Source organism: Lynx rufus, unplaced genomic scaffold (assembly GCF_022079265.1).
Source record: "Lynx rufus isolate CCGP_SWC_20201006 ecotype Redwood Valley unplaced genomic scaffold, mLynRuf1.p SCAF_4, whole genome shotgun sequence".
Taxonomy (NCBI): domain Eukaryota; kingdom Metazoa; phylum Chordata; class Mammalia; order Carnivora; family Felidae; genus Lynx; species Lynx rufus.
In genome coordinates this window covers 3543145-3564880 of record NW_025814856.1, presented here as the reverse complement: position 1 = coordinate 3564880, position 21736 = coordinate 3543145, and the positions used below count along the sequence as shown (strand labels likewise).

The 21736-nt window shown below is 51.0% G+C and overlaps 1 protein-coding gene across 1 annotated transcript; it reads left to right on the top strand.

The window, feature by feature from the left end:
* The first annotated feature begins 514 nt into the window (after nt 1–514).
* Nucleotides 515–21008, top strand: ACER1 (alkaline ceramidase 1). The gene is made up of 6 exons (XM_047096837.1): nt 515–607; nt 15627–15741; nt 15824–15965; nt 16665–16802; nt 19915–20052; nt 20367–21008. Exons 1-6 carry the CDS (start codon nt 515–517, stop codon nt 20530–20532), a joined length of 792 nt encoding a protein of 263 aa, XP_046952793.1. The 3' UTR covers nt 20533–21008.
* Nucleotides 21009–21736: the final 728 nt, after the last annotated feature.

Here is a 21736-nt window from a genome sequence, read left to right as displayed (position 1 = left end):
CGACAAGCAGCACAGAGCTTTGACAGCGTGGACATAGTTCAGCCTAATGGGTAAGAGCCTAGAGTCTGGACTCAGCTGCCTGTTTCCACGTCGTGGCGTTTTCACCTTGCGTGCCTTCGGCAGGTGGCTTTGCTCTCTCTGCCTCCGTCTGCCCGCCTCCAAAGCGGGGGTAGCCAGGGTACTCATCTCCAGGGGCTCATTAATATTTTAAATCACCGTTCTCGTACCAGACCCCTAACTTCCACTCCGCGTGGGTAGGGACGGGAGGCCCATGATCTGGCCATCCCGTGCCCTGCCTGGACGGTGCCAGCCCCTCGGCTTCTGCCCAGGGCAGCTGCCACCGCCACCGCACAGGTAGGCCGTCCTGGTGCAACCGGGGAGCGGTTCGGCAGGTTTTTCCTCCCTGCTGTGGAGCAACAGCTGCCCTCTGCCCGTCTCACCCGGCCCGGCCCTCCTAGGCTCTCATGCTGCTCTCCGCCAGACTCAGCCAGTGGGCAGCGGGCACCACGTCAGGATGCCCAGCATCTTCGCCTACCAGAGCTCCGAGGTGGACTGGTGTGAGAGTAACTTTCAGCACTCGGAGCTGGTGGCCGAGTTCTACAACACGGTGAGAGGGCTGGGGGCAGCGGTCTCGCCGGACGGGGGGTTCAAACCCCGGCTTCTCCACACGGCCGCTGGAGAAACCTGCTGGAGCGCTCACCTCTCTGAGCTTTCGTCCATCTGTTAGGCAAGGAGTGCTGGCCTCTGTTCATTCACGGGGCATCTGTGGTAGGTTTTGGCAATGCAGCAGTGACCAGGAAAATAGCCAGGCTCCCTGTTCCCCTGGAGCGGAGGACACGCATGTGACTCCAGGCATTCGCAAGCCAGGGTGATGGTGCTCTAATGGGAGGTGCGGCGGCAGCCTTGGGGAGCGGGGAGGGCAGAGGTGATCCATGAGCCGGTGGCAGAGGGATGGACCAGGAAGGGCTTCCTGGAGGAGACGGCTGTGTCTATTTTGTTCTCAGCTGTACCCCCAGCTTAGGTTGACCAACTCATTCCAGTTTGCTGGGGCCTATCCTGGTTTCAGCATCGGAAGTCTCATGTCCCGGGGACCCCTCAGTTCTGGGCACAGTAGTCCTCTTTCCCCCCATCCTTGGTATGAGGCCATATCGGAAGGGCTCAAAAGGCCTGGATGGCGGTGGCGTTTCAGGAAAGTTTAGAAGACGCAAGTGGCCGAAGATTCATGTGGCCGTGCCTCTCCTCCTGCGGGGTGCTGGGGAGACTGTGGTGAATAAGGCAGGCCGCCCTTGGCCCTGGAGCTTCTGGGACGGTCGGTGGGTGGTGCAGGCAACGTGCTTCGCTCTGTGCCCTGCGCATACTGAGGGTGCTCGGTCAAAGGGGAGGCGAAAGATATGCCCAGGGTCACCGTGGCACTTAGAGCTAGGATTTGAACTTGGTGGGTCCAGGAGATGTTTTGGGGGCTTGGGGATTGGGAGCTCAGTCCCAGATGCCTCCCTCACTCTTGCCCTGTTACTCTGACCCCACCGCTTTCCAGAGCCGGGGGGAGGGGCACGGAAGTTTGAGATTCAGGGCTTCTCTGTGGTCTCCCTGTTTCTTGCTCCTCCTGGACAGAGATACTCACTCTGGTCCTCAGTGCTCTTGCCTGAAAAACGGGAGGGGGCTGAACGTGCCGGTCTCTGAGGTGGAGAAGAGGTTTGGGGGTCTGGGACCCTTCTCCCTGGAGTCCCTGGCAGTCCACCCTGAGGTGGGGGCCCCAGAGAAGGCACCGAGAAAGGGCTGCCGTAGGGCTGGGCTGAGACCCCAGTCTAGCCGCACATGCCTACGCGAAACGCTCCTCTGTGCGTGGATTCGGGGAGGAGCGTTCAGGGAGCCTCCCTTCAGCCTGCCTCTAAATGCAGCCAATTGAGTGAGTGGGGGACACTTCCAGGGTGCAGGAGACATGGCTATGACACGTACCAGAGGTCCACAGCGTCATCACCCGGTACCTGCATTTCCAGGTACTTATCAAACGGAAACAAAAGTTTCACAAAATAGTAGTTACCTTTCCCTGGTGTGAACACACTTGGATATTTTCTCTTCTATCACAAAGGCTCTGGCAGGGGCACGTGGGGGGTTCAGTCGGTTAAAGCGTCCGGCTTTGGCTCAGGTCACGATCTCACAGTCCTTGAGTTCGAGCCCCGCGTCGGGCTCTGGGCTGACAGCTCGGAGCCTGGAGCCTGCTTCCGATTCGGTGCCTCCCTCTCTCGCTGCCCCTCCCCCGCTTGCGCTCTGTCTCTCTCTCTCTCTGTCTCTCAAACATAAACATTAAAAAAATTAAAAAGAAAAGAAAAGGCTCTGGCAAAACCACCAGAACTTAAGGAATTGAATGCAGATTAGGTTATAAAGGGTCTCCCCAAGATTCTCTCCTCTAAAACACTTCTGAGTAGCCCGAACCCATCAGCAGAGCTAATCAGTCCTATAGGTCAGGGGTTGGCAAACGTCTGCTGTAGAGGCCAGATGTTAAATATGTTTGGCTTTGGGGGCCATACGATCCCTGTGGAAAGGACTCCGCTTTGCCATTGTACCTGGAAAGCAGCCGCAGACGGTATATAAGCAAATGAGGGGGGCCGTGTGGCAATAAAACTCTATCTGTGGACACTGAAATGTGCATTTCATGTAACTTTCACGTGTCACAAGATACTATTCTTGTTTTATTTTTTTTTAACCATTTAAAAGCACAAATGTCATTCGTAGCTCGCAAGCCATGCAAAAGAAGACATTGGATAGAATCGGTACAGGGCCATGGTTTGCCAGCTTCTGATAGAATTGTATATACATATTGTATATAATATACATACACAATATATAATATTTTATATTATACAATAATATATTTATTATATGGTATATGATATACACACATATATAATATTCATAAGATATAATAATGTATTTATTACATATTGTGTATTATATGCTGTATATAATATAGTATATCTTATATGATATAACAATAATTGTTACATATACATAAATAATAAGCAGCCGACTAGAAAATAATAAGATCTTTTCTTTTTTGGCTTCTCAAATCAGTAATTAAAACCGAGTTTGTTTTGCAGCAAATGCGGGCACGCAAATGCGGGCAGCTGCTATCTCGCAGCGTTCTGTGTGCAATGTGTCAAGTTGTGTTGAGATGTAGATGTACATCCAGCACCTTCACCGCCCCCACTCGGTCACTGAACCTCCAGGAACTTGCCTCACAGAGATAATCCCAATGGTGAACAAAATTTACGTACAAAGTCCTGTCTGAGTCATTTGTAACTGCAATAAATGAATGAATAAATAAAAAGGAAGCCATAACACTTTCACCAACCTGTGAGGGCTCAGCACGTTCTGGCGAAATACCACAAAGCTCTTTAAAAGCATGTGTTTGCTCGAGGTCTGTAAGTGAAGACAAAATATGTAGCAATATTTTTTTTTGTTATTTTTTTAATTCTGAAGTTAGCCAACATACAGTATAGTGTTGGCTTCAGGAAATAGAACCCAATGATCCATCACTTACATACAACACCCAGTACTCATCCCAACAAGTGCCCTCCTTCATGCCCATCACCCACTTTCCCCTCTCCCTCGCCCCCCCATCAACCCCCAGTCTGTTCTCTATATTTAAGAGTCTCTTGTGGTTGCTTCCCTCTGCGTTTTTATCTTATTTTTCCTTCCCTTCCCTCATGATCATCTGTTAAGTTTCTCAAATTCCACATATGAGTGAAATCATATGGTATTTGTCTTTCTCTGACTGACTTATTTCTCTTAGCATAATACCCTTTAGTTCCATCCATGTTGTTGCAAATGGCCAGATTTCATTCTTTTTCATTGCCAAGTAGTATTCCATTGTATATGTAAACCACATTTTCTTTATGCATTCGTCAGTTGATGGACATTTAGGCTCTTTCCATCATTTGGCTACTGTTGAAAGTGCTGCTATAAACATTGGGGTACAAGTGCCCCTATGCATCAGCACTCCTGTATCCCTTAGGCAAATTCCTAGTAGTGCAATTGCTGGGTCGTAGGGTAGTTCTATTTTTAATTTTTTGAGGGACCTCTGCGCTGTTTTCCAGAGCGGCCACGCCGGTTTGCATTCCCACCAACAGTAGCAAGAGTTTTTTAAAAGTTTATTTATTTATTTTGAGAGAGAGAGAGAGAGCACACGCACAAGTGGAGGAGGGACAAAGAGAGCGAAAGGGAGAGAGAAACTCCCAAGCATATTCCACAGAGCCCGATGCGGGACTCGATCTCACAAAGCGTGAGATCACGATCTGAGCCCAAATCAAGAGTTGGACACCCAACCGACTGAGCCACCCAGGCACCTCTGAAGGATATTTCGCTTTCTCAATGCACTGCTCGCAGGGTTGGCTGAATCTGGGGCAAAACCCAGGGCCACATGATCAGGGAATAGAAGCAGGAAGGAGGAACCACTGGAGGACTCATCCCGCGTGTTGGCAAGTTTCACAGAGGAGGACACCTGGGAATCGGGTTTGAAAGATGAGCAGGAAGTTTTGCCAAGCAGGGTGGGAGTCAAGGAAAAGGGAGGGGAGGAGAGAAGGATGTGCTGAGTTCTGGACACGAAAGGGGCTGCACAGTTAGGGAAGGGTAGGAGTGTTTCCGTGGCTAGAATATGAGAAGAAATGAAGACGAGCAAGTTTTGCTTGCTGAGTCGGAGTGTTTGAAATACGTCCCACATTTGCTGATAGACTCATTGGGCTCATGCATTCGTCCAACAAGAACGCCATAAACCAATGCGTGCTGATTGATCCCGGGGTCCCAGAGATGCTATGTGCTCCCGGGCTAAGGAAGTGGGGGGTCCAGGGTCAGATCTGCCCCGCCCCATGGTTAGCTTGTGGCAGAGGGAGGGCAAAGGGACCAGAGGGAGCAGAGGGGAGCCATGGGGATGACCCACTAGGGCTGTGCCTGCTGAATGTGGAGGGGATCTCAGTGCTTGAAGAATGAGTAAGTGTCTCCAAGGCATACAGACCAAATGGGCCAGCAGAAGCAGAGGTCTTGAGGCGAGAGAGAACAGCATCTCAAGACACAGTTGGTTGAAAGCCAGAGCCCAGGCTGCCGGTGGGGGAGGAACCGAGGGCTGAGGGAAAGGTGGGTGAGGTTTCCAAGTGCCAAATGAGGAATGCCAAGCAGAGGAGTGTGGGCTCCGTGGTGAGGGCACCGGGGAGCCATGGATGACTTTTGAACAGCGAAGAGTCAATGATGTGGGGAGCGGCTGGGACACCTGCTTGCCCGCCATAGATGGGCCCCGGAGAGACAGGACGGCAGATCCAACAGGAATAGAGGTCAAGGGTGTGGGAGGGCCTGGACTGGGTGGGGCAGGGGAGAAGTCAAGGTGTGGGCCGCTTCAGTCTGCTTGTGCTGGCATTAGCCTGGTGGCCTCCAGGTGTGGCCTCCTTCTGGGCTGCTGACAACTTAGGAGAGTTTCAAGTGGCGGGAGAGGAAGTTTCAAGCCTCCCCCCCCCCCCCCCCGCCAGCTCTGAGAAGCAGCTGTGTTGCTGAATTTCTTTCCTGGGGTCCTGCCAAAGCTTCAGAAGCTCTGCGTCTCATCCTCTCCGGAAAGCTCCTTCTCAGATGCTTGGGTACAGGACAAAGGGAGGGGATGGCTGGATGGGGGTGTGGGGGGGATTGGATAGGCAGGGGTGCAGGGGTGGAATGAGTGGGAAGAGTATGGGGGTGGGTACAGTGGAAGGCACAGAGCGATCCGAGTGGGAGCCTGCAGCGCCCACACCTCCTACCTCTTTCTGCAACTGAGCGTTTCTGCTGCTGGCCTTTGCAGGGCGAGGGCTTCAGCCCCTCTTCTCTGAATGCTGTGTAGTGCAGGGGGAGACCTGTCCCTCTCTGAGCCCCTGGCTGTGAGTAGCAGGTCCCATGAGTTTTATTTTATTATTTTATTTAAAAGTTTTTAAAAAAATGTTTATTTATTTTTGAAGGAGAGAGAGACAGAGCATGAGCAGGGGAGGAGCAGAGAGAGAGAGAGAGAGAGAGAGAGAGAGAGAGAGAATCGGAAGCAGGGTCCAGGCTCTGAGCTGTCAGCACAGAGCCCGATGTGGGGCTCGAACTCATGAGCCGTGAGATCATGACATGAACTGAAGTCAGATGCTCAACCGACTGAGCCACCCAGGCGCCCCTCTTTTGTTTTGTTTTTTTCTTTTTTACTGTTTGTTTATTCATTTAAGAGAGAGCATGCAAGCAGGGGAGGGGCAGACAGAGGGAGGGGGGAGAGAGAATCCCAAGGCGGCTCTGCACCTTTAGCATGGAGGTCGATGTGGGGCTTGAACTCACCAACCTCGAGATCATGACCTGAGCTGAAATCAAGGGTCAGATGCTTAACTGACTGAGACACCCAGGTGCCCCCCGTGAGTTTTAAACCATACCCCCCTCTTCTGTATTCCTTCTCATCGAATTCACAGCAAAAGCATTTGTGCCAGCCGCCCTGCTCCCGGAAAACGAGGAGGGGCATGGTTCCCGCTCTCAGGGAGGGCAGACACTATTAACTGAATAATTTCACACAATGGTGATCATGCCCATGACACATGCTGGCCCAGACTCGATAGGTCCCTCTGGACCTCTTTTCTGCTTCAGAAAAAGCCTTCTGGGGGGTGACAGAGGGGTCCAACGCAAAGAGATAATGGCCCCTCCATTTTGTGCATGAGTCAGCAAGAATTGGGACAGCCACTGTTCCAGGCTCTGGGGGCACAGAGATGACCAACGCAAACCAAAATGCCTCCCCTTATGGGGCTGGTGTCCTGGGTATGGAGGAGACAAAAAATAAACAGAAGTCAAGGGTACAGCATGCCAGGTGGTACTGGGAAGAAAGAAAGACTACTTTCCTTCCTTCCTCCCTCCTCCTTCCTTCCTTCCTCCCTTCCTTCCTTATTTCCTTCCTTCCTTCCTTCCTTCCTTCCTTCCTTCCTTCCTTCTTCCCTTCCTTCCTTCTTTCCTTCTTCCCTTCCTTCCTCCCTCCTCCTTCCTTCCTTCTTCCCTTCCTTCCTTCCTTCGCCCCTCCCTCCCTCCCTTCGTTCCTTCCTTCCTCCCTTCTCCTTCCTTCCTTCTTCCCTTCCTTCCTTCTTCCCTCCTCCTTCCTTCCTTCTTCCCTCCTCCTTCCTTCCTTCCTCCCTCCTCCTTCCTTCCTTCTTCCCTTCCTTCCTTCACCCCTCCCTCCCTTCATTCCTTCCTTCTTCCCTTCCTTCCTTCTTCCCTTCCTTCCTTCTTCCCTCCTCCTCCTTTCCTTCCTCCCTCCCTCCCTTCCTTCTTCCCTTCCTTCTTTCCTCCCTTCCTCCCTCCTCCTTCCTTCCTTCTTCCCTTCCTTCCTTACTTCGCCCCTCCCTCCCTTCGTTCCTTCCTTCTTCCCTTCCTTCCTTCTTCCCTTCCTTCCTTCTTTCCTTCCTTCCTTCCTTCTTTCCTTCCTTCCTTCCTCCTCCTTCCTTCCTTCCTCCCTTCTCCTTCCTTCCTTCTTCCCTTCCTTCCTTCCTCCCTCCCTCCCTCCCTCCCTTCCTTCCTTCCTTCTTCCCTTCCTTCCTTCTTTCCTTCTTCCCTTCCTTCCTCCCTCCTTCCCTCCCTTCCTTCCTCCCTCCTTCCTTCCTTCTTCCCTTCCTTCCTTCTTCCCTTCCTTCCTCTCTCCCTCCCTCCCTTCCTTCCTTCTTACCTTCCTTCCTCTCTCCCTCCCTCCCTTCCTTCCTTCTTCCCTTCCTTCCTTCTTCCCTTCCTTCTTTCCTTCTTCCCTTCCTTCCTTCCTCCCTCCCTCCTCCTTCCTTCCTTCTTCCCTTCCTTCCTTCCTTATTCCCTCCTCCTTCCTTCCTTCCTTCTTTCCTTCCTTCCTCCCTTCCTATTTATTCAGCAAATATTCACTGAGTACTTATTCAGAAAGGGAGCAGCTGTGGGGTACTAATAGTAATTAACTCACAGGACCGTGGAGAGGACGAAACAACTGCTGGGCATCCCAAATGTTCGTCCACACAATGGACTACTCCTCAGCCATAAACAGGAGGGAGGCGCTGATGCCACAACGTGGATGAACCCTGGAAACAGGACGTTCCGTGAGAGAAGCCAGCCACCAAAGGCCACGTTTGGTAGGATTCCATCCACGTGAAATGCCCAGAAGAGTCAAATCTGCAGCGCCGAAGGAGCAAATTCATGGTTGCTGGGGGGCGGGGGGAGGAGGGAGTGCTCATGGATACAGGGTTTCCTTCCGGGGAGGTGAGAATGTTCTAGAATTAGAGAGTGGTGATGGTCGCACAACCTCATGAACAGTAGAGTAAAGCCACAGACTTGCACACTTTATATATTTATTTTTAAAGGTAATTCATTTATTTCTGAGAGAGAGAGAGCGCATGTGCGTGTGTGCACGAGCTGGGGAGGGGCAGAGAGAGAGGAGAGAGAGCATCCCCAGCAGGTTCCACGCTGCCAGCACAGAGCCCAATGCGGGGCTCGATCTCGTGAACTGTGAAATCATGACCTGAGCTGAAACCAAGAATCGGGTGCTTAACGGACTGAGCCACCCAGGCGCCCCCGGGCTTCACACGTTAGAAGAGTGAATTTGAGCATATGTGATTTAAACCTCCATTTGGAAAAAAAAAAAAAAAACAGATCTAAAAAAATGTACAGTTCTTGGCACATCCCAAGCATTGAATAAAGTTGTTACTATTAGAAGGTAAACATGGCCAGAGACGCGGAAGTGTTGGTGTATTACCTTCACTTAACAGGTGGCACTTCCCGTATAACCCCCGGAGCAATTCTAAGAAGTAGGGGCTCTTTATTCTCCACATTTTACAAGTGGGGGGTAAAGGCTCAGAGAGTGTACGTTTCTTTCCCAGGGTTGCACAGCAGGTAGATAGCACGGGCCCAAAAGCTGCGTCTGCCCACCTGGTCCCAGAGTCTCTCACTTAATTAACCACAGCATCGTGAGGCCGCTCAGTTACTGTGTGATTAAGAATTAATTATGTGTTTCTTAATTCATGCAAGTAAGTCCCGTTCAGGGAGGGTCTGTGACTGCTGCTTTAGCTGCACACCCCCAGCCCTGCCCCCACGTTCACGCGCATACGTTGAGTGGATGCGGAGGGGGGTCCTCGACAGGTGACAGAGCCAGGTGTGGGTGGTGGGAGTTTGAACTTTGGCGGTGGGGAGAAAGAGCTTGGGGGTGTTTCGTTGATTTGATTGATTCGGCAGCTTTTTTTTTCTGGAGCGCTCGGTGGGTGTTGGGGACACAGCCAGGGGTCGAATAGGTGGGTATTGTCCTCACGGAGGTCACCGTCAAGGTTGAATCGGTGGAACCCACAAATGAAACGACGGGTGGGAGAGAAGCCTTTTGTGGGGGGCGGGAGGGGCCGCTTGGGTGGCCGGGGTAAGTGAGAAAGGGGTTCCCTCACTGCCTTTTCCCAAGGCCGAGGTGGGCAGTCAATTCTGGTCTGTCTGCCGCCCTCCCTTCTCCCCGCCTTTCTTCTCTCACTTCTTCTTCCCTCCCTCTCTTCTTCCCCCCCCCTTCCTCCTTTCCCTCCTTTCCTTCTTCCAGACCTGAGGCACCCAGCCACATCTATTTGCCAGAGACCCTGCAGGGTACCGGTGATCAAAAGAGCAAATTATTCCAGAATCAAAGCAACACAGCAGCCACGATAGCACCCGGGCCAGGCGCATGGCTACGTTATTGACGTGTGTTCTCTGCACGCATCATTGTCTGCAAAAACTTTCTGAGCACCTGCTGTGTGTGAGGCACCGCGCTAGACCGTGGAATTGCACGGCAGTGAGCAAAACTGGCCCCAGAGCCCTTGGTTCTCTAATCCTCACTGCGGCGCTCAGAGGTAGAGAAGGCAAATGAGGCCTGCCATGTGTCCCAAACCCCGACTGGATACACCCGTGAAGGCGGATTGTGTCTGGGGGCTCCGTTGTGGCATTTGAACAACATAGTAGGTACTGAAGGAATGGTTGGTAAGCAAACAATGAATGAGTGAGTGAGTGAGTGAGTGAATGGATGAATGAATGAATATGAAGACACCTGCTGGGGCTGGGGCCCAGAGAGTCCAGCTCTTGGTCCTGGGCAGGTGCGTCTCCAGCCTCACAGAGGCTGGGTGGGGCCAGGGGTTGGGAAACGGGCTGGCCCCAGGCAGGGAGGCAGGCCCTGGCAGAGGGCAGTCTCTGATGGTATCAGAGACTCTGGAACAGTTGGAGCCCATTAATCAGAGGCTCCGCCCATTGCTTTGCCCTCATTCTGCACGCTCAGGGGCGTTCTCGGAAACTTCAGCCTTGGGTTCTGCTGACCCCCAAGCCTGGAGCAAGGAAACCAAGGATGAGCCTGTTACTGTTATCTCCCACAACAACGACAGCCGCAGCAGGCCCTTGCTATTCATTGAGCTAGGACCACATCCCTGGCAATGTAGTGTTTCAGTGCCTGGCCTCACACGTTCCCCTCCAACAGCCTCCACAGTAGCATTAATTATGCTCCCCCATTTTACTGATGCAGGAAAGGGAAACCCAGAGACATTACGTCACGCAGCCAGGGAGCAGGGACGCTCCCTCTTAATCATTGCCACCCGTCTAGTCCTCTTGTCTCTTAAGGCAGGGGGTAAAAGCAAACTCTGGAGTCCCCCAGAGCTGTGAGACCTCAGGGAAGTCACTCCACCTCGCTGAGATCCAGTTTTCTCATTGCTAGAAAAAGAACTAGAAAGCCAGACGTTGGGGGGATGGGGAGGCGGAGCAGGGGACATGAGAGGATTAAAAGCAATGTCTATAAAAGCGTGCTGTCAACAGGTGAGAAAGTGACAGTCCTAACGCCTTCCATCCAGAATGTTCCAGGCCCAAGACATTCTTCTGCCAAGTGTTTTCACGTATGTGACTGGTGATCCGTGTAAACCTGTTTTGAGGTCCAGTCAACAGGAAATATTTCCTGAATGGGGAGGACACAGCCCCTGTTCTGAGAGCCAGGTTTAGTGGGAGAGCGAGACAGTTCCAGAACTGGCAGACAAACGTTAGGACAGAGGGACACAGCACAGCGGGAGGCCACCTGACCCTGCCTTGGGGAATGGGGAAGGCTTTATCGGAAAGTGATGCCCAGGTGACAGGTGGAGGTGTAGTTGGCCTGGCCAGGAGGGGTAAGTGGGGACAAGGGATGTTCCAGGCAGCAGGGACGGCACGTGCAAACTTCTGGAGGTTAAGGGGTGAGAGAAAGTATGGCTCATTTGGAAGAACTGGGTCATCCCTCCCACCTAGATGATAAAGTTGAAGGTGGAGAGAGGTGAGTCATGGAGGGAGTTTATAAGTCAAGTTTAACAGTGTGCATTTTATTTACGGGAGTCACAGATGTGTTTTAAATGGAGGGTTTAGAGTTTGGGAAACTGGTTGGTTTAGCACCTCTGGCCACGCTTCATACACCCGAAGGGCTGGTGTTTGAAGGCAGAGGGAACGTAGGATTTGTTTGGGATTTTGCCCGTATTCAGTATCCATGGCCCCATTTTCCCTGTGACCCCCTAGCTGCCCTTCTCCAACTGGTTATGGTCTCAGTGGGGTGGTCAGTCAAGGAGCTCCCCCTCCTCTGGCCAAGGGTGGGTGTGGTCCCGGCAACATCTCCAGAATCGGATGAATCTTGGGCCTGGATAGAACAGCCACAAAGTTGCCCAAAAGCTGCCTCCTTCAGAGACTGTCCATTCAAGGCTCAGAGCTGTTGTGGTTTCCGGTTTTCTTTGTCTTCCGCAATTCTTTTGATTAATGAGTTCGCCATAATAAATGACTGAATGATAACTAATTTAATGAGTAATTACATACACACATATTTATATTTGTGGTAAAAGTTCACCAAATACATTTCCTGTTGCTTGCTACCCAAGAACCCTAGCTAATATACCAATGGTGATGGTTTTGCTGGATTGAAGAAATAGAAAGCTAGCTTAAGCAAAAAAAAAAAAAAAAAAAAAAAAATCAAAGAGGAAAAGTGCATTGGCTAGGTGCTGGGGTATCTCAAAATGGAAAGATGAGTTGGTTGGGAAGGCTGGGATCCAAGGCAGGTCTGGAGGATTTAGCTCGAAGGCAGACTGCCCGTGGCCTCAGTCTTGTCTGTTTGTGGTGGCAAGACGGCTGACGTATCTCAAACATCAAGACAATATCCCCAGATCTTAGGGAACTGACAACGGCGTGACACAATCTTGGCGATTCCCAGGCTTTGCGTTCGCTCCAGGTTTCAAATTCCCAACAAATCTGATTCGCCCAGTTTGGGATAGGCGTCTACTCCAGTGGGGGGGGGGGCAGGGCTCATGATTCAGACACACCAAGTGTGTCGTCATTGTGAGCTAGGTGGCCATGCCAGACACGTGTTTGACTTGTCTGTTGGTGGGCATCAGACACCTTGGCGTGGAAAACAAGGACATGGAAAACGAGTGGAACCAGACCAGTTCTACTCATGCCAAACCAGTTTTCCAAGGGTCCTCATGGTGGCTTTTGAGATGGTTTGCCATCACCCAAGGAGAGCCATGGGCTTCCCTAGAATCAGAAGGATGCCTGCCTTGGGATACCGGCCTGGTGCCCAGGACCTAGGCTCCTAGAGGGTGGCCTTGTACCAGGTAAATCATTTCCCTATACCCACCACTGCGCTCTGTAGTTTTTTTTTTTATTGAGGTGTAGTTGACACACAATATTATATTAGTTTTAGGGGTACAGCATAGTGATTTGTCAATTACGTATGTTCCACAATGCTCACCACGGTAAGTATAGTTACCATCTGTCACAACGCAAGGTCACTACAACATTATTGACTGTACTCCCTGTGCTGTACTTTTCAGCCCTGAGACTTATTTATTTTGCAGCTGGAAGCTTGTATCTCTTTACATAATCTGCCTACCCCTCACCCCCTCCCCTCTGGCAACACCCAGATCCTTCTCTGTATTTATGAATTTGTTCTTTTTGTTTGTTTGTTCGTTTGTTTTCTTTTTAAGATTCCACATAAAAGTGAAATTACACAGCATTTATGTTTCTCTGTCTTATTAGCATGATACTCTCTAGGCCCATCCATTTGTCAAAAATGGCAAGATTTTATGCTATTTTACAGCTGAGTAGTATTCCGATATATGTATAGACCACATCTTCTTTATAGGTTTTAAAGATTTTGGGGGTGCCTGGGTGGCTCAGTCGGTTAAGTGTCCAACTTCAGCTCAGGTCATGATCTCACAGTGGGTGCGTTCGAGTCCTGCGTCAAGCTCTGGGCTGACAGCTCAGAGCCTGGAGCCTGCTTCGGATTCTGTGTCTCCCTCTCTTCCAAATTAGCGTTTTTGTGTTTTGGGGGGTAAACGCTCAGCAGCAAAATAACCGATCATGTGGTATTTCTATTTTTAATTTTTTGAGGGGCCTCCACAGCGGCTGCACAATTTGCTTTCCCACCCACAGTGCACGAGGGTTTCCCTTTCTCCACATCCTCCCCGACATTTGTTATTTCTTCTTCTTCCCTTGTTTAATACTCGCCATTCTGACTGGTGTGGGGTGATAGCTCATTGCTTTTGACTTGCGCCCTAGTCTTCAGGACGTTGAGAAATAACGGAGTGCCCTACTTAACAGGGCACTGTTTCTTCACTTTCTAAGATGGGATTCAGGCAATGAAAGAGACCTTTACAAGAGGAAGATTTTATTGGGGAGAGAAGGCTGCAAATGAGTGAGCAAGCAGGCTGACCTCACGTTTTTTTCTTTTCTTTTCTTTTTTATATGTTATTTATTTATTTATTTATTTATTTATTTATTTTTTTTTTAATTTTTTTTTCAACGTTTATTTATTTTTGGGACAGAGAGAGACAGAGCATGAACGGGGGAGGGGCAGAGAGAGAGGGAGACACAGAATCGGAAACAGGCTCCAGGCTCTGAGCCATCAGCCCAGAGCCCGACGCGGGGCTCGAACCCACAGACCGCGAGATCGTGACCTGGCTGAAGTTGGACACTTAACCGACTGCGCCACCCAGGCGCCCCTGTTTTTTATTTATTTTTGAGACAGAGAGAGACAGAGCATGAGCAGGGGAGGGCCAGAGAGAGAGGGAGAGACACAGAATCTGAAGCAGGCTCCAGGCTCCGAGCTGTCAGCACAGAGCCCGATGCGGGGCTTGAACCCACGGACCATGAGATCATGACCTGAGCGGACGTCTGCCGCTCAACCGACTGAGTCATCCACGCGCCGCCCCCCCTTTTTTAAATATATGTGAGAACACCTTTTTTCTGAGCTCGTGTGAGATACTCTCTGTGGCCCAGACATATCTGGGGGAAACTTTGAGGGGCGTTGAAGTCCTGTATCAGCAGTCAGGGACTCTGAACCCCTGGAATTCTGGTGCAAACGTTCTTGTCACCTTAATTGTACTCATAGACTAGTGAGACCTGGGGACCTCTGGGTCAAGGACACAAAGAGGTAGCAATAATGCAGATGTCAGAAATGCAGATATGGAAGGTTAGAGCATTGATTTTACCTCCTCCTAGTTAGTGAGTGGGGGGAGTATGGATCCAATCCCACGTCACTTGGACCCAGAATCCCAGTAACAGGTATTCTTTGGTTTCAAATGAAACAGCCCACTAAAAACAGCTTAACTAGAAAGGATCATATCTGATTATTTTTTGAAATGGAAGTCTGGAGGTAGATGGTTCTGGAATAGCTGAATTCAGCAACTCGACATTATCAAGCCCTTTGGCTCTGCCATTCATAGGGAAATGGTTCTCAAAACAGCGTCCAGGGACACTGTGGGGTCTCTAGAGCTTTCAGGTTCCTCGAGATGAAAATTATTTTCATAATAACATGAAGATTTTATCTGCCTTTTTCACTCTAATTATCTCACCAGGGTACCGTAGAATCTTCTAGGGGCTTTGTGATGAGTGATGACATCATCTCTCAGATGGCCAAGGGAATGTGTGCTGGTGTAGTCCTGCATTTTGAAAATTTCTCAGTTTCACTTTCTAATGTTTATTTTTTTTTTTTTTGATGGAGAGAGAGAGAGAGAGAGAGAGAGAGAGAATGAGCGGGGAGGGGCAGAGACAGAGGGAGACACAGAACCCGAAGCAGGCTCCAGGCTCTGAGCTGTCAGCACAGAAGCCAACGTGGGGCTCGAACTCACACACCGTGAGACCTGAGCCGAAGTCGGACGCTTAACTGACTGAGCCACCCAGGCGCCCCCCTCAGTTTCACTTTCTAATACAGCAAATCCTGATAAATGTAGCTCACATTAATGAAAAAAAAAAAGTAATAGATTCATTTGCATTCGTATCCCATTGGTCAGACCAAGTCACAAGGGCTCAGCGAATTGCAAGGAAGGCTGGGAAATGTAGTCTTTAGTTGCGTCACTGTGTCTTAAAGTTGGGGATCTTATTTCTAGAAGGAAAAGGGGGAGAATGCATGCTGCAGAAAGTCAGTAGATAGACTTTGCCACATTCATTGAACGAATGAGTGAATGAACTCATAGAAAAACGGAGTGACAAATCTACTGATGACTGGTTGACTGCCAATATCAACTGACCGATTGCCAGACTCTGGGTTCCTTAACTGCCTGAAAGAGGGCAGATGACCAATGGCTAAGGACTGAGGGTTTCCTCCTCTGCCTCCGCTTCTGACGACCCCCTCCCCATGTCCTCCTCTTTTCCAGTTCAGCAATGTCACCTTCTTCATCTTTGGGCCTCTCATGATGTTTCTGATGTACCCCTATGCCCAGAAACGCTCCCGCTGCATTTATATCACTTGGATCCTCTTTATGGTCATAGGTAGGTGGGGGTCTGTGACACTGGGGTGGCGGGGGTTGGGGGGACAGCCCTCTTGACCACCTACCTTTGTCTCTTGCTCCAGGCCTATTCTCCATGTATTTCCACATGACGCTTAGCCTCCTGGGCCAGCTGCTGGATGAGATTGCTATCCTGTGGCTGCTGGCCAGTAGTTACAGCATATGGATGCCTCGCTGTTACTTCCCCACTTTCCTAGGAGAGAACAGGTGGGGCTGGGGCCGGTCCTCTGTGGGTCCCATCAGAGCCCATCTGGGTTCCTTGGAATCCCTCCCCCGACCAGCCGGATCAGGGCTTTCTCCCGACCTTGTCTGACTTAACTCCTCCCCTGATCCTACCTGGATAGTTTGGTACCTTCTCCAGAATGTGTCTAAACCCACCAAGCCCATACCTAAGCTTACCTGGGCCCCAGGGACCTCTCCCGTGAGCCTATCACCTGGGCTCCCTGGAACTTTCCTTGGATCCTCCTGGGCCCCTCTCTTGACCCGAGACCCCTCTGAATCTCTCTCCTGATGCTATTGGACCCACCTGAGGCTCCCTGGACCCCTCTTCTGATAGTGTCTGGGACCAACGTAATTCCTTCCTTAATCCTACCTGACTTCCCTGAACCCCTTGTCTGGCCTGGGCCCTGGCACCGTCTGCTGAGCTGACTAAGCCCTTTGAGCTGCCCTGAGACCCTCTCATCACCCTATCCACCCCCTTCAGACCCTGCCTCGACCCTTCTTGGGACCCTCTGCTGAGCCCACCTGGGAGCCTCAAGATCTTTTTCTGAGTTCAGTTGGGCTCCCTAGAACCCCTTCCCTTTGCTCATCTACCTCTGCCACAAGATCTTCTGACCCTGCCTAACCACGCCCCCCCCCCCGGACCCTTCCAGTCACCCTCCCACAGCTGAGTCCTTCTTCCCTCAGGCCCCGGTTCACCTATCTGGTCCTCATCACCACGGTGGTCAGCACCTTCCTGTCCTTCCTGAAACCTGTGATCAACGCATACGCTCTCAACAGCATCGCTATGCACATCCTCTACATCGTGTTCCAGGAGTATAAGAAGTGGGTAGTGGCCGCAGGCGCCTGCCCGGGGAGGTGGCTCCCATCACCCTCCATGCACCCCCCCCCCCCCCGCTTACTCATTGAGTCCCAGCCCCAGAGTGCTCATTGACTCCAGGCTCAAGGAGAGGATATGCTTTCCGCAAGATCATCTACTAACAAGGAATACTGTTGGGATTGGAACCTAAGGCTGTCTGATAGCAGAACTTGTCCTTTGCCTCATGAAAACCCCAAACATACGTACAAGCAGAGACTATTGTACCATAAACCTCCGTGTGCCCACTAACCAGCCTCGACAACTGTCTGCGTTATGCATTCCCCCAGATTCCATACACTGGCACCTATGAACTTTTCAGGATTTAACCCTCCTAATTAAGAGGTTTTTTTTTTTTTTAACCCATACTAGACCTTGACAGGATAGAGGTGGGGGGGGGGGGGACTCTCAAATGGGGCCATTTGAGGAGAGCTGAATAAAAGGCTTATTTACAAAGGAGATGGCAGGTGTAGGAAAATCACCAGGGAATTTAAACCCCTGTGCTAATAAGCGTGGGCTCCTATGACCATCAGGATACCTGGGTGGGGGTAATGGGAGGGAGTGATTACAAGAGTCTGGAAGGAGAGAGCCCTGTGGAGAGGGCCTCCTTAGCAAGAAATGTCACCTCCAGTTGCTGGTTGCAGCTAGCCTGAGTCAACCCCACATGGAGGAGGCCAGAGAAACAAATATTCTAACCGTACTCTCCCCGTATCCTTTGGTTTGTTGCTGGGGTGCTCCATTGGCCAACCCAGCTGGAAACCATTGGCTACTCCAACTGGAAACCATTGGCCAACTCAACTGGGAACCATTGGCTATCCAACTAGAAGCCATTAGCTAATCTAACTGGAAGCATTCAGTCCACACAACTCAGCATCCCACCTCCCTGGGGCATAGGGCAGACCGGAGAGCGTCAGGGAAGGATCTAGAGGGACAAATGTTAGATATGGCGCACAGAGTGCTAACCAAGTTGACAATACCCAGATTGAAGTGATGTTGCCTCAGTTTCTCAAGATGTCTTCTTACAACTAGTCATGTTGAAAGCGGGATGCAAACACAGTCTCTTAGGTTTTCTTTATATCATAGCAGTCTCTGCCTCCCTCCCCTGTCTTCCTGCCTCTGATTTGATAACAGAAAAGCTTCATCATTTTGTCCTGTAGAATATTCTAGATGTAGCTGTCTGCTTCCTGTGTGGTGTCTTTCGTTGTGTTTATAGATATAGATATAGATATAGATGATATAGATATAGAATAGATACAGGTGTAGATATAGATATAGATATAGATATAGATATAGATATATAGATATAGATAGACACATATTTGTTATTTCCTGAAAATTAACATTTAGATCTGGATTTAGCTTTACATGTTTTTAGGCCAGAATGTGTCATGTGTGGTTCTGGGTGCTTCTTTTTCCATCCCATTACCCCCATAATGAGTGTTATTCCACATCTAGTGCCATTAAGATTGATCAGGCCCATAATTCCTCCTGCAGTGATTATCTGGAGTTCCTCCATTAAGAAGGACTTTCACTCATCAACCTTGAAATACGCTTTGCACAGGAATGATAGGACTGATCATTGAGTGTTTCCTTTAACTGATCCATTTCTAGCGTAATGAGTTGGGGCCTTACCTGAGTAGGGACCCCGGAAAGTTTTTAAAAAGTATTATGAACGCACGGATGTTTACGTCCTAGAGGTGTTTCGATCCATTGCAATCACCTATTTTTAACTTTTTATTTTGAAGTGATTGCAGACTCCTGGCAAGTTTCAAAAATAGTACAGAGTTTTGTGTCTCCTTCCCCCAGCTCCCCCCAGCCTCTCCAATGGAGTGTCTCGTGTAACCGTAGTACAGCCTCAAAAGGAGGAAATTGACGATGGTATTTTTTTTTTAATCTTTAACGTTTATTTTTGAGACAGAGAGAGACAGAGCATGAACAGGGGAGGGGCAGAGAGAGAGGGAGACACAGAATCTGAAACAGGCTCTAGGCTCTGAGCCGTCAGCACCGAGCCCGACGCGGGGCTCGAACTCACGGACCGCGAGATCGTGACCTGAGCCGAAGTCGGACACTTAACCGACCGAGCCACCCAGGCGCCCCTGACGATGGTATTAACTAGACCTCAGAGTCTGTCCAGATTTCGCCAGTGCTTCCTCACTGTTCTTTTTCTCGTGTGACGTTCAAACTTCCCGTTTTAGACTAGGGGGCAGGGCCCGCACTGTAAACTATAAAGGAGTCGTTGCCTCACCATATTCCCTCATATGCTCTTTCCTGAAGGACACGGAGTCAGCTTTGCTGCTGGGGAAACAGATTCTGAGCGTGAGTCGTCCCAAGAGACGTGGCCTCCAGGGAATTTACCCTCCCACATATGGACATGCACGTTCTCATAGCCACACGGACAGGAATTCTCCTGCGCTGACTCACAGTTGTGCACACACTCAGAGCCCCAAACTCACAAACAGGGAAGGGCTAGTTGATTAAGAAATCCGCAGTCCGACAAGCCTGGCTCAGCCCCCAGCTCCACTTGCTGGCTGTGTAACCTTGGGTGCGGTTAGAGCGATACCTTAATCTCGCACACCCGCTCTCTCGTCTACAAAACGAGAATCATAGCGTTGCTGTCAGGGCCGAGTTTTGATCTGAAGGACTTTTATTATTGTTTTTTAAGCCTATTTATGTTGTGTGTGAGAGGTAGAGAAAGAGCGTGCGTGCAGGAGAGCTCGGGAGGGGCAGAGAGAGGGAGAGAGAGAGAATCCCAGGCAGGATCTGCACTGTCAGCACAGGGCCCGATGTGGGGCTTGAACTCACGAACCGTGAGAGCATGACCCGGGATGAAATCAAGAGTCAGAAGCTTAACCAGCTGAGGCACCCAGGCGCCCCTGACCCGAAGGACTTTCAGAACTGTCCCTGGCATCCTATAAGTGCTCAGCAAACGTTGACAACAAGCACAAATTGGGCCCCCTCCCCCTTGTACTCTTGGTCATTCCCTGCTCCCGGCCTCATCTCCTTGGATGGAGGAATTTCCCATCAGCCCCTTCCGGCTCTGCTATCTGAGCCAGGCTCTGATCTTCCTCCTTCTCTCCCTAGGACCAACAACAAGGAGCTTCGGCACATAATGGAGGTGTCTGTAGTGTTGTGGGCTTTCGCGCTGACCAGTTGGATCAGTGACCGCGTGCTTTGCAGTTTCTGGCAATGGATTAACTTCTTTTACCTGCACAGCATCTGGTAAGGACCTGCCCTGGCGGTACGGAGCCCCAGGACCGGAAAATCTCAAGATGCCAGAGCTTGGAGGAGGAGCCTGGGGGCAGAGAGGGGAGGCACGGATACTGGGAGCGCCTGTGTGTGTGTGTGTGTGTGTGTGTGTGTGGTGGGGGGGGGTGCTGGTTTCAGTCAAGGGTCAAGTCCAGAAGGTCCCTTTGGGAGGTCAGGACCCGGGAGAGGTCAGGACCCATGAGAAGTAAGGAGAGAAGCAAGGAGGGGGCATCGGGCTAGCTCGGGGACATCCTGTGCCCTCACCACCTCCTCCCTGCTCCCCATAGGCATGTGCTTATCAGCATCACCTTTCCTTATGGCATGGTTACCATGGCCCTGGTGGACGCCAGGTATGAGATGCCAGGTCACACCCTCAAAGTCCGCTACTGGCCTCGGGACACGTGGCCCGTGGGGCTCCCCTACGTGGAAGTCAGTGATGACAAGAACTGCTGATGTCTGCCAGTTTCTTGACCAGCCAACCACCCGCCAAGTCAAGTCCCCTGTGTCTTGAGGAAGGAGGACTGTATCGGGAGTCTGAGAGACACTCGCGGTTCTTTCCTCCGGCTCCCTTTCCCCTTCCTCCCCGTCCTGCGCGGCCCCGCCCCAAGACAGGGGACCTCGCGACCCTTCCGTGCAGTAGTCTGATGACCTGGGGGAGCTGCCCGGCATGGGTCCACTCCACGACCCGCCCTTACTCTCTTTCAGTTCCTCTTTCGTGTTCACTTTGTGAGGCTGGGTCCCCACGGGCTGCGATCACCCGGCATCCACCGCGAATGGCCTCGGGGGGGGGGCTTGGTCCCCGGGCGTCTCATCAATAGCGGTGGTCACTGCTGGACCTGTCCTCGGCCATGCAATGAGCTCGCGGTTTGTGACTTCGAGCCCCGCGTCGGGCTCCGTGCTGACAGCTCGGAGCCGGTTTCCGATTCTGCGTCGCCCTCTCTCTCTGCCCCTCCCCCGCTCGTGCTCTGTCTCTCAAAGATAAATAAACATTTAAAAGAAATATAAAGAGCACCAGGCTCGGAGTCGGGCAGAGCTAAGCTTGAATCCTGCTCCGTGATTTCCTAGTTGTCTCATCTGGGGGAAGTGATTTTTCCTACCTTTGAAACGGAAGCATCTTGTCTGTAATATGAAAATGTGCTTTGCATCTGTTTTCCCGTTCGTTCATTCACCTCTTCGACAAATGCGCGTGGAGTTGGACAGATGCTTCATGTCTGACACTACCCATTGCTGATATGAGACAGCAGAGACATACGATGTCCCTGCTGTCACGCGGAGACACCTGTTGGACAAATACAAAGACACAGAAGGCATTTCCAGACACTAATAAGTGCTGCCACGGGGATAAAGCAGGTGATGTTTCAGAGAATCGTGAGGTGGGGAAGCAGCCCTTTCAAGTGGGTGCTCGGGGTGGGGGTGGGGGGTGCGCTTTCCGGATGAACTTCCATGACCAGAGGAGACCAGCCATCCTGGAGAACTTGGCAAGGCCGTGCTGGGGAGAGAGAATGGCAGGTGCGTAACTGCCAGGGTGTGGATGAACTGGACGTTAGGAAATGGCAAGAAGTTCGTAACCGGAGGGCCCGGGCTGGGTTTGGTACCCATGGGCCACTTGACATTCTTTGCAAAGGAAGATTGGCATCCAGGCCATCGCTCACTCCCA

Bases quoted from the DNA above. Each gene is read 5' to 3' on its own strand.
- ACER1 (XM_047096837.1), top strand. From the start codon at position 515: ATGCCCAGCATCTTCGCCTACCAGAGCTCCGAGGTGGACTGGTGTGAG. The intron at 15,742-15,823 runs GTAGGTGGGGGT...CTCTTGCTCCAG, and splicing joins GATCCTCTTTATGGTCATAG to GCCTATTCTCCATGTATTTC. The intron at 20,053-20,366 runs GTAAGGACCTGC...TGCTCCCCATAG, and splicing joins TTTTACCTGCACAGCATCTG to GCATGTGCTTATCAGCATCA.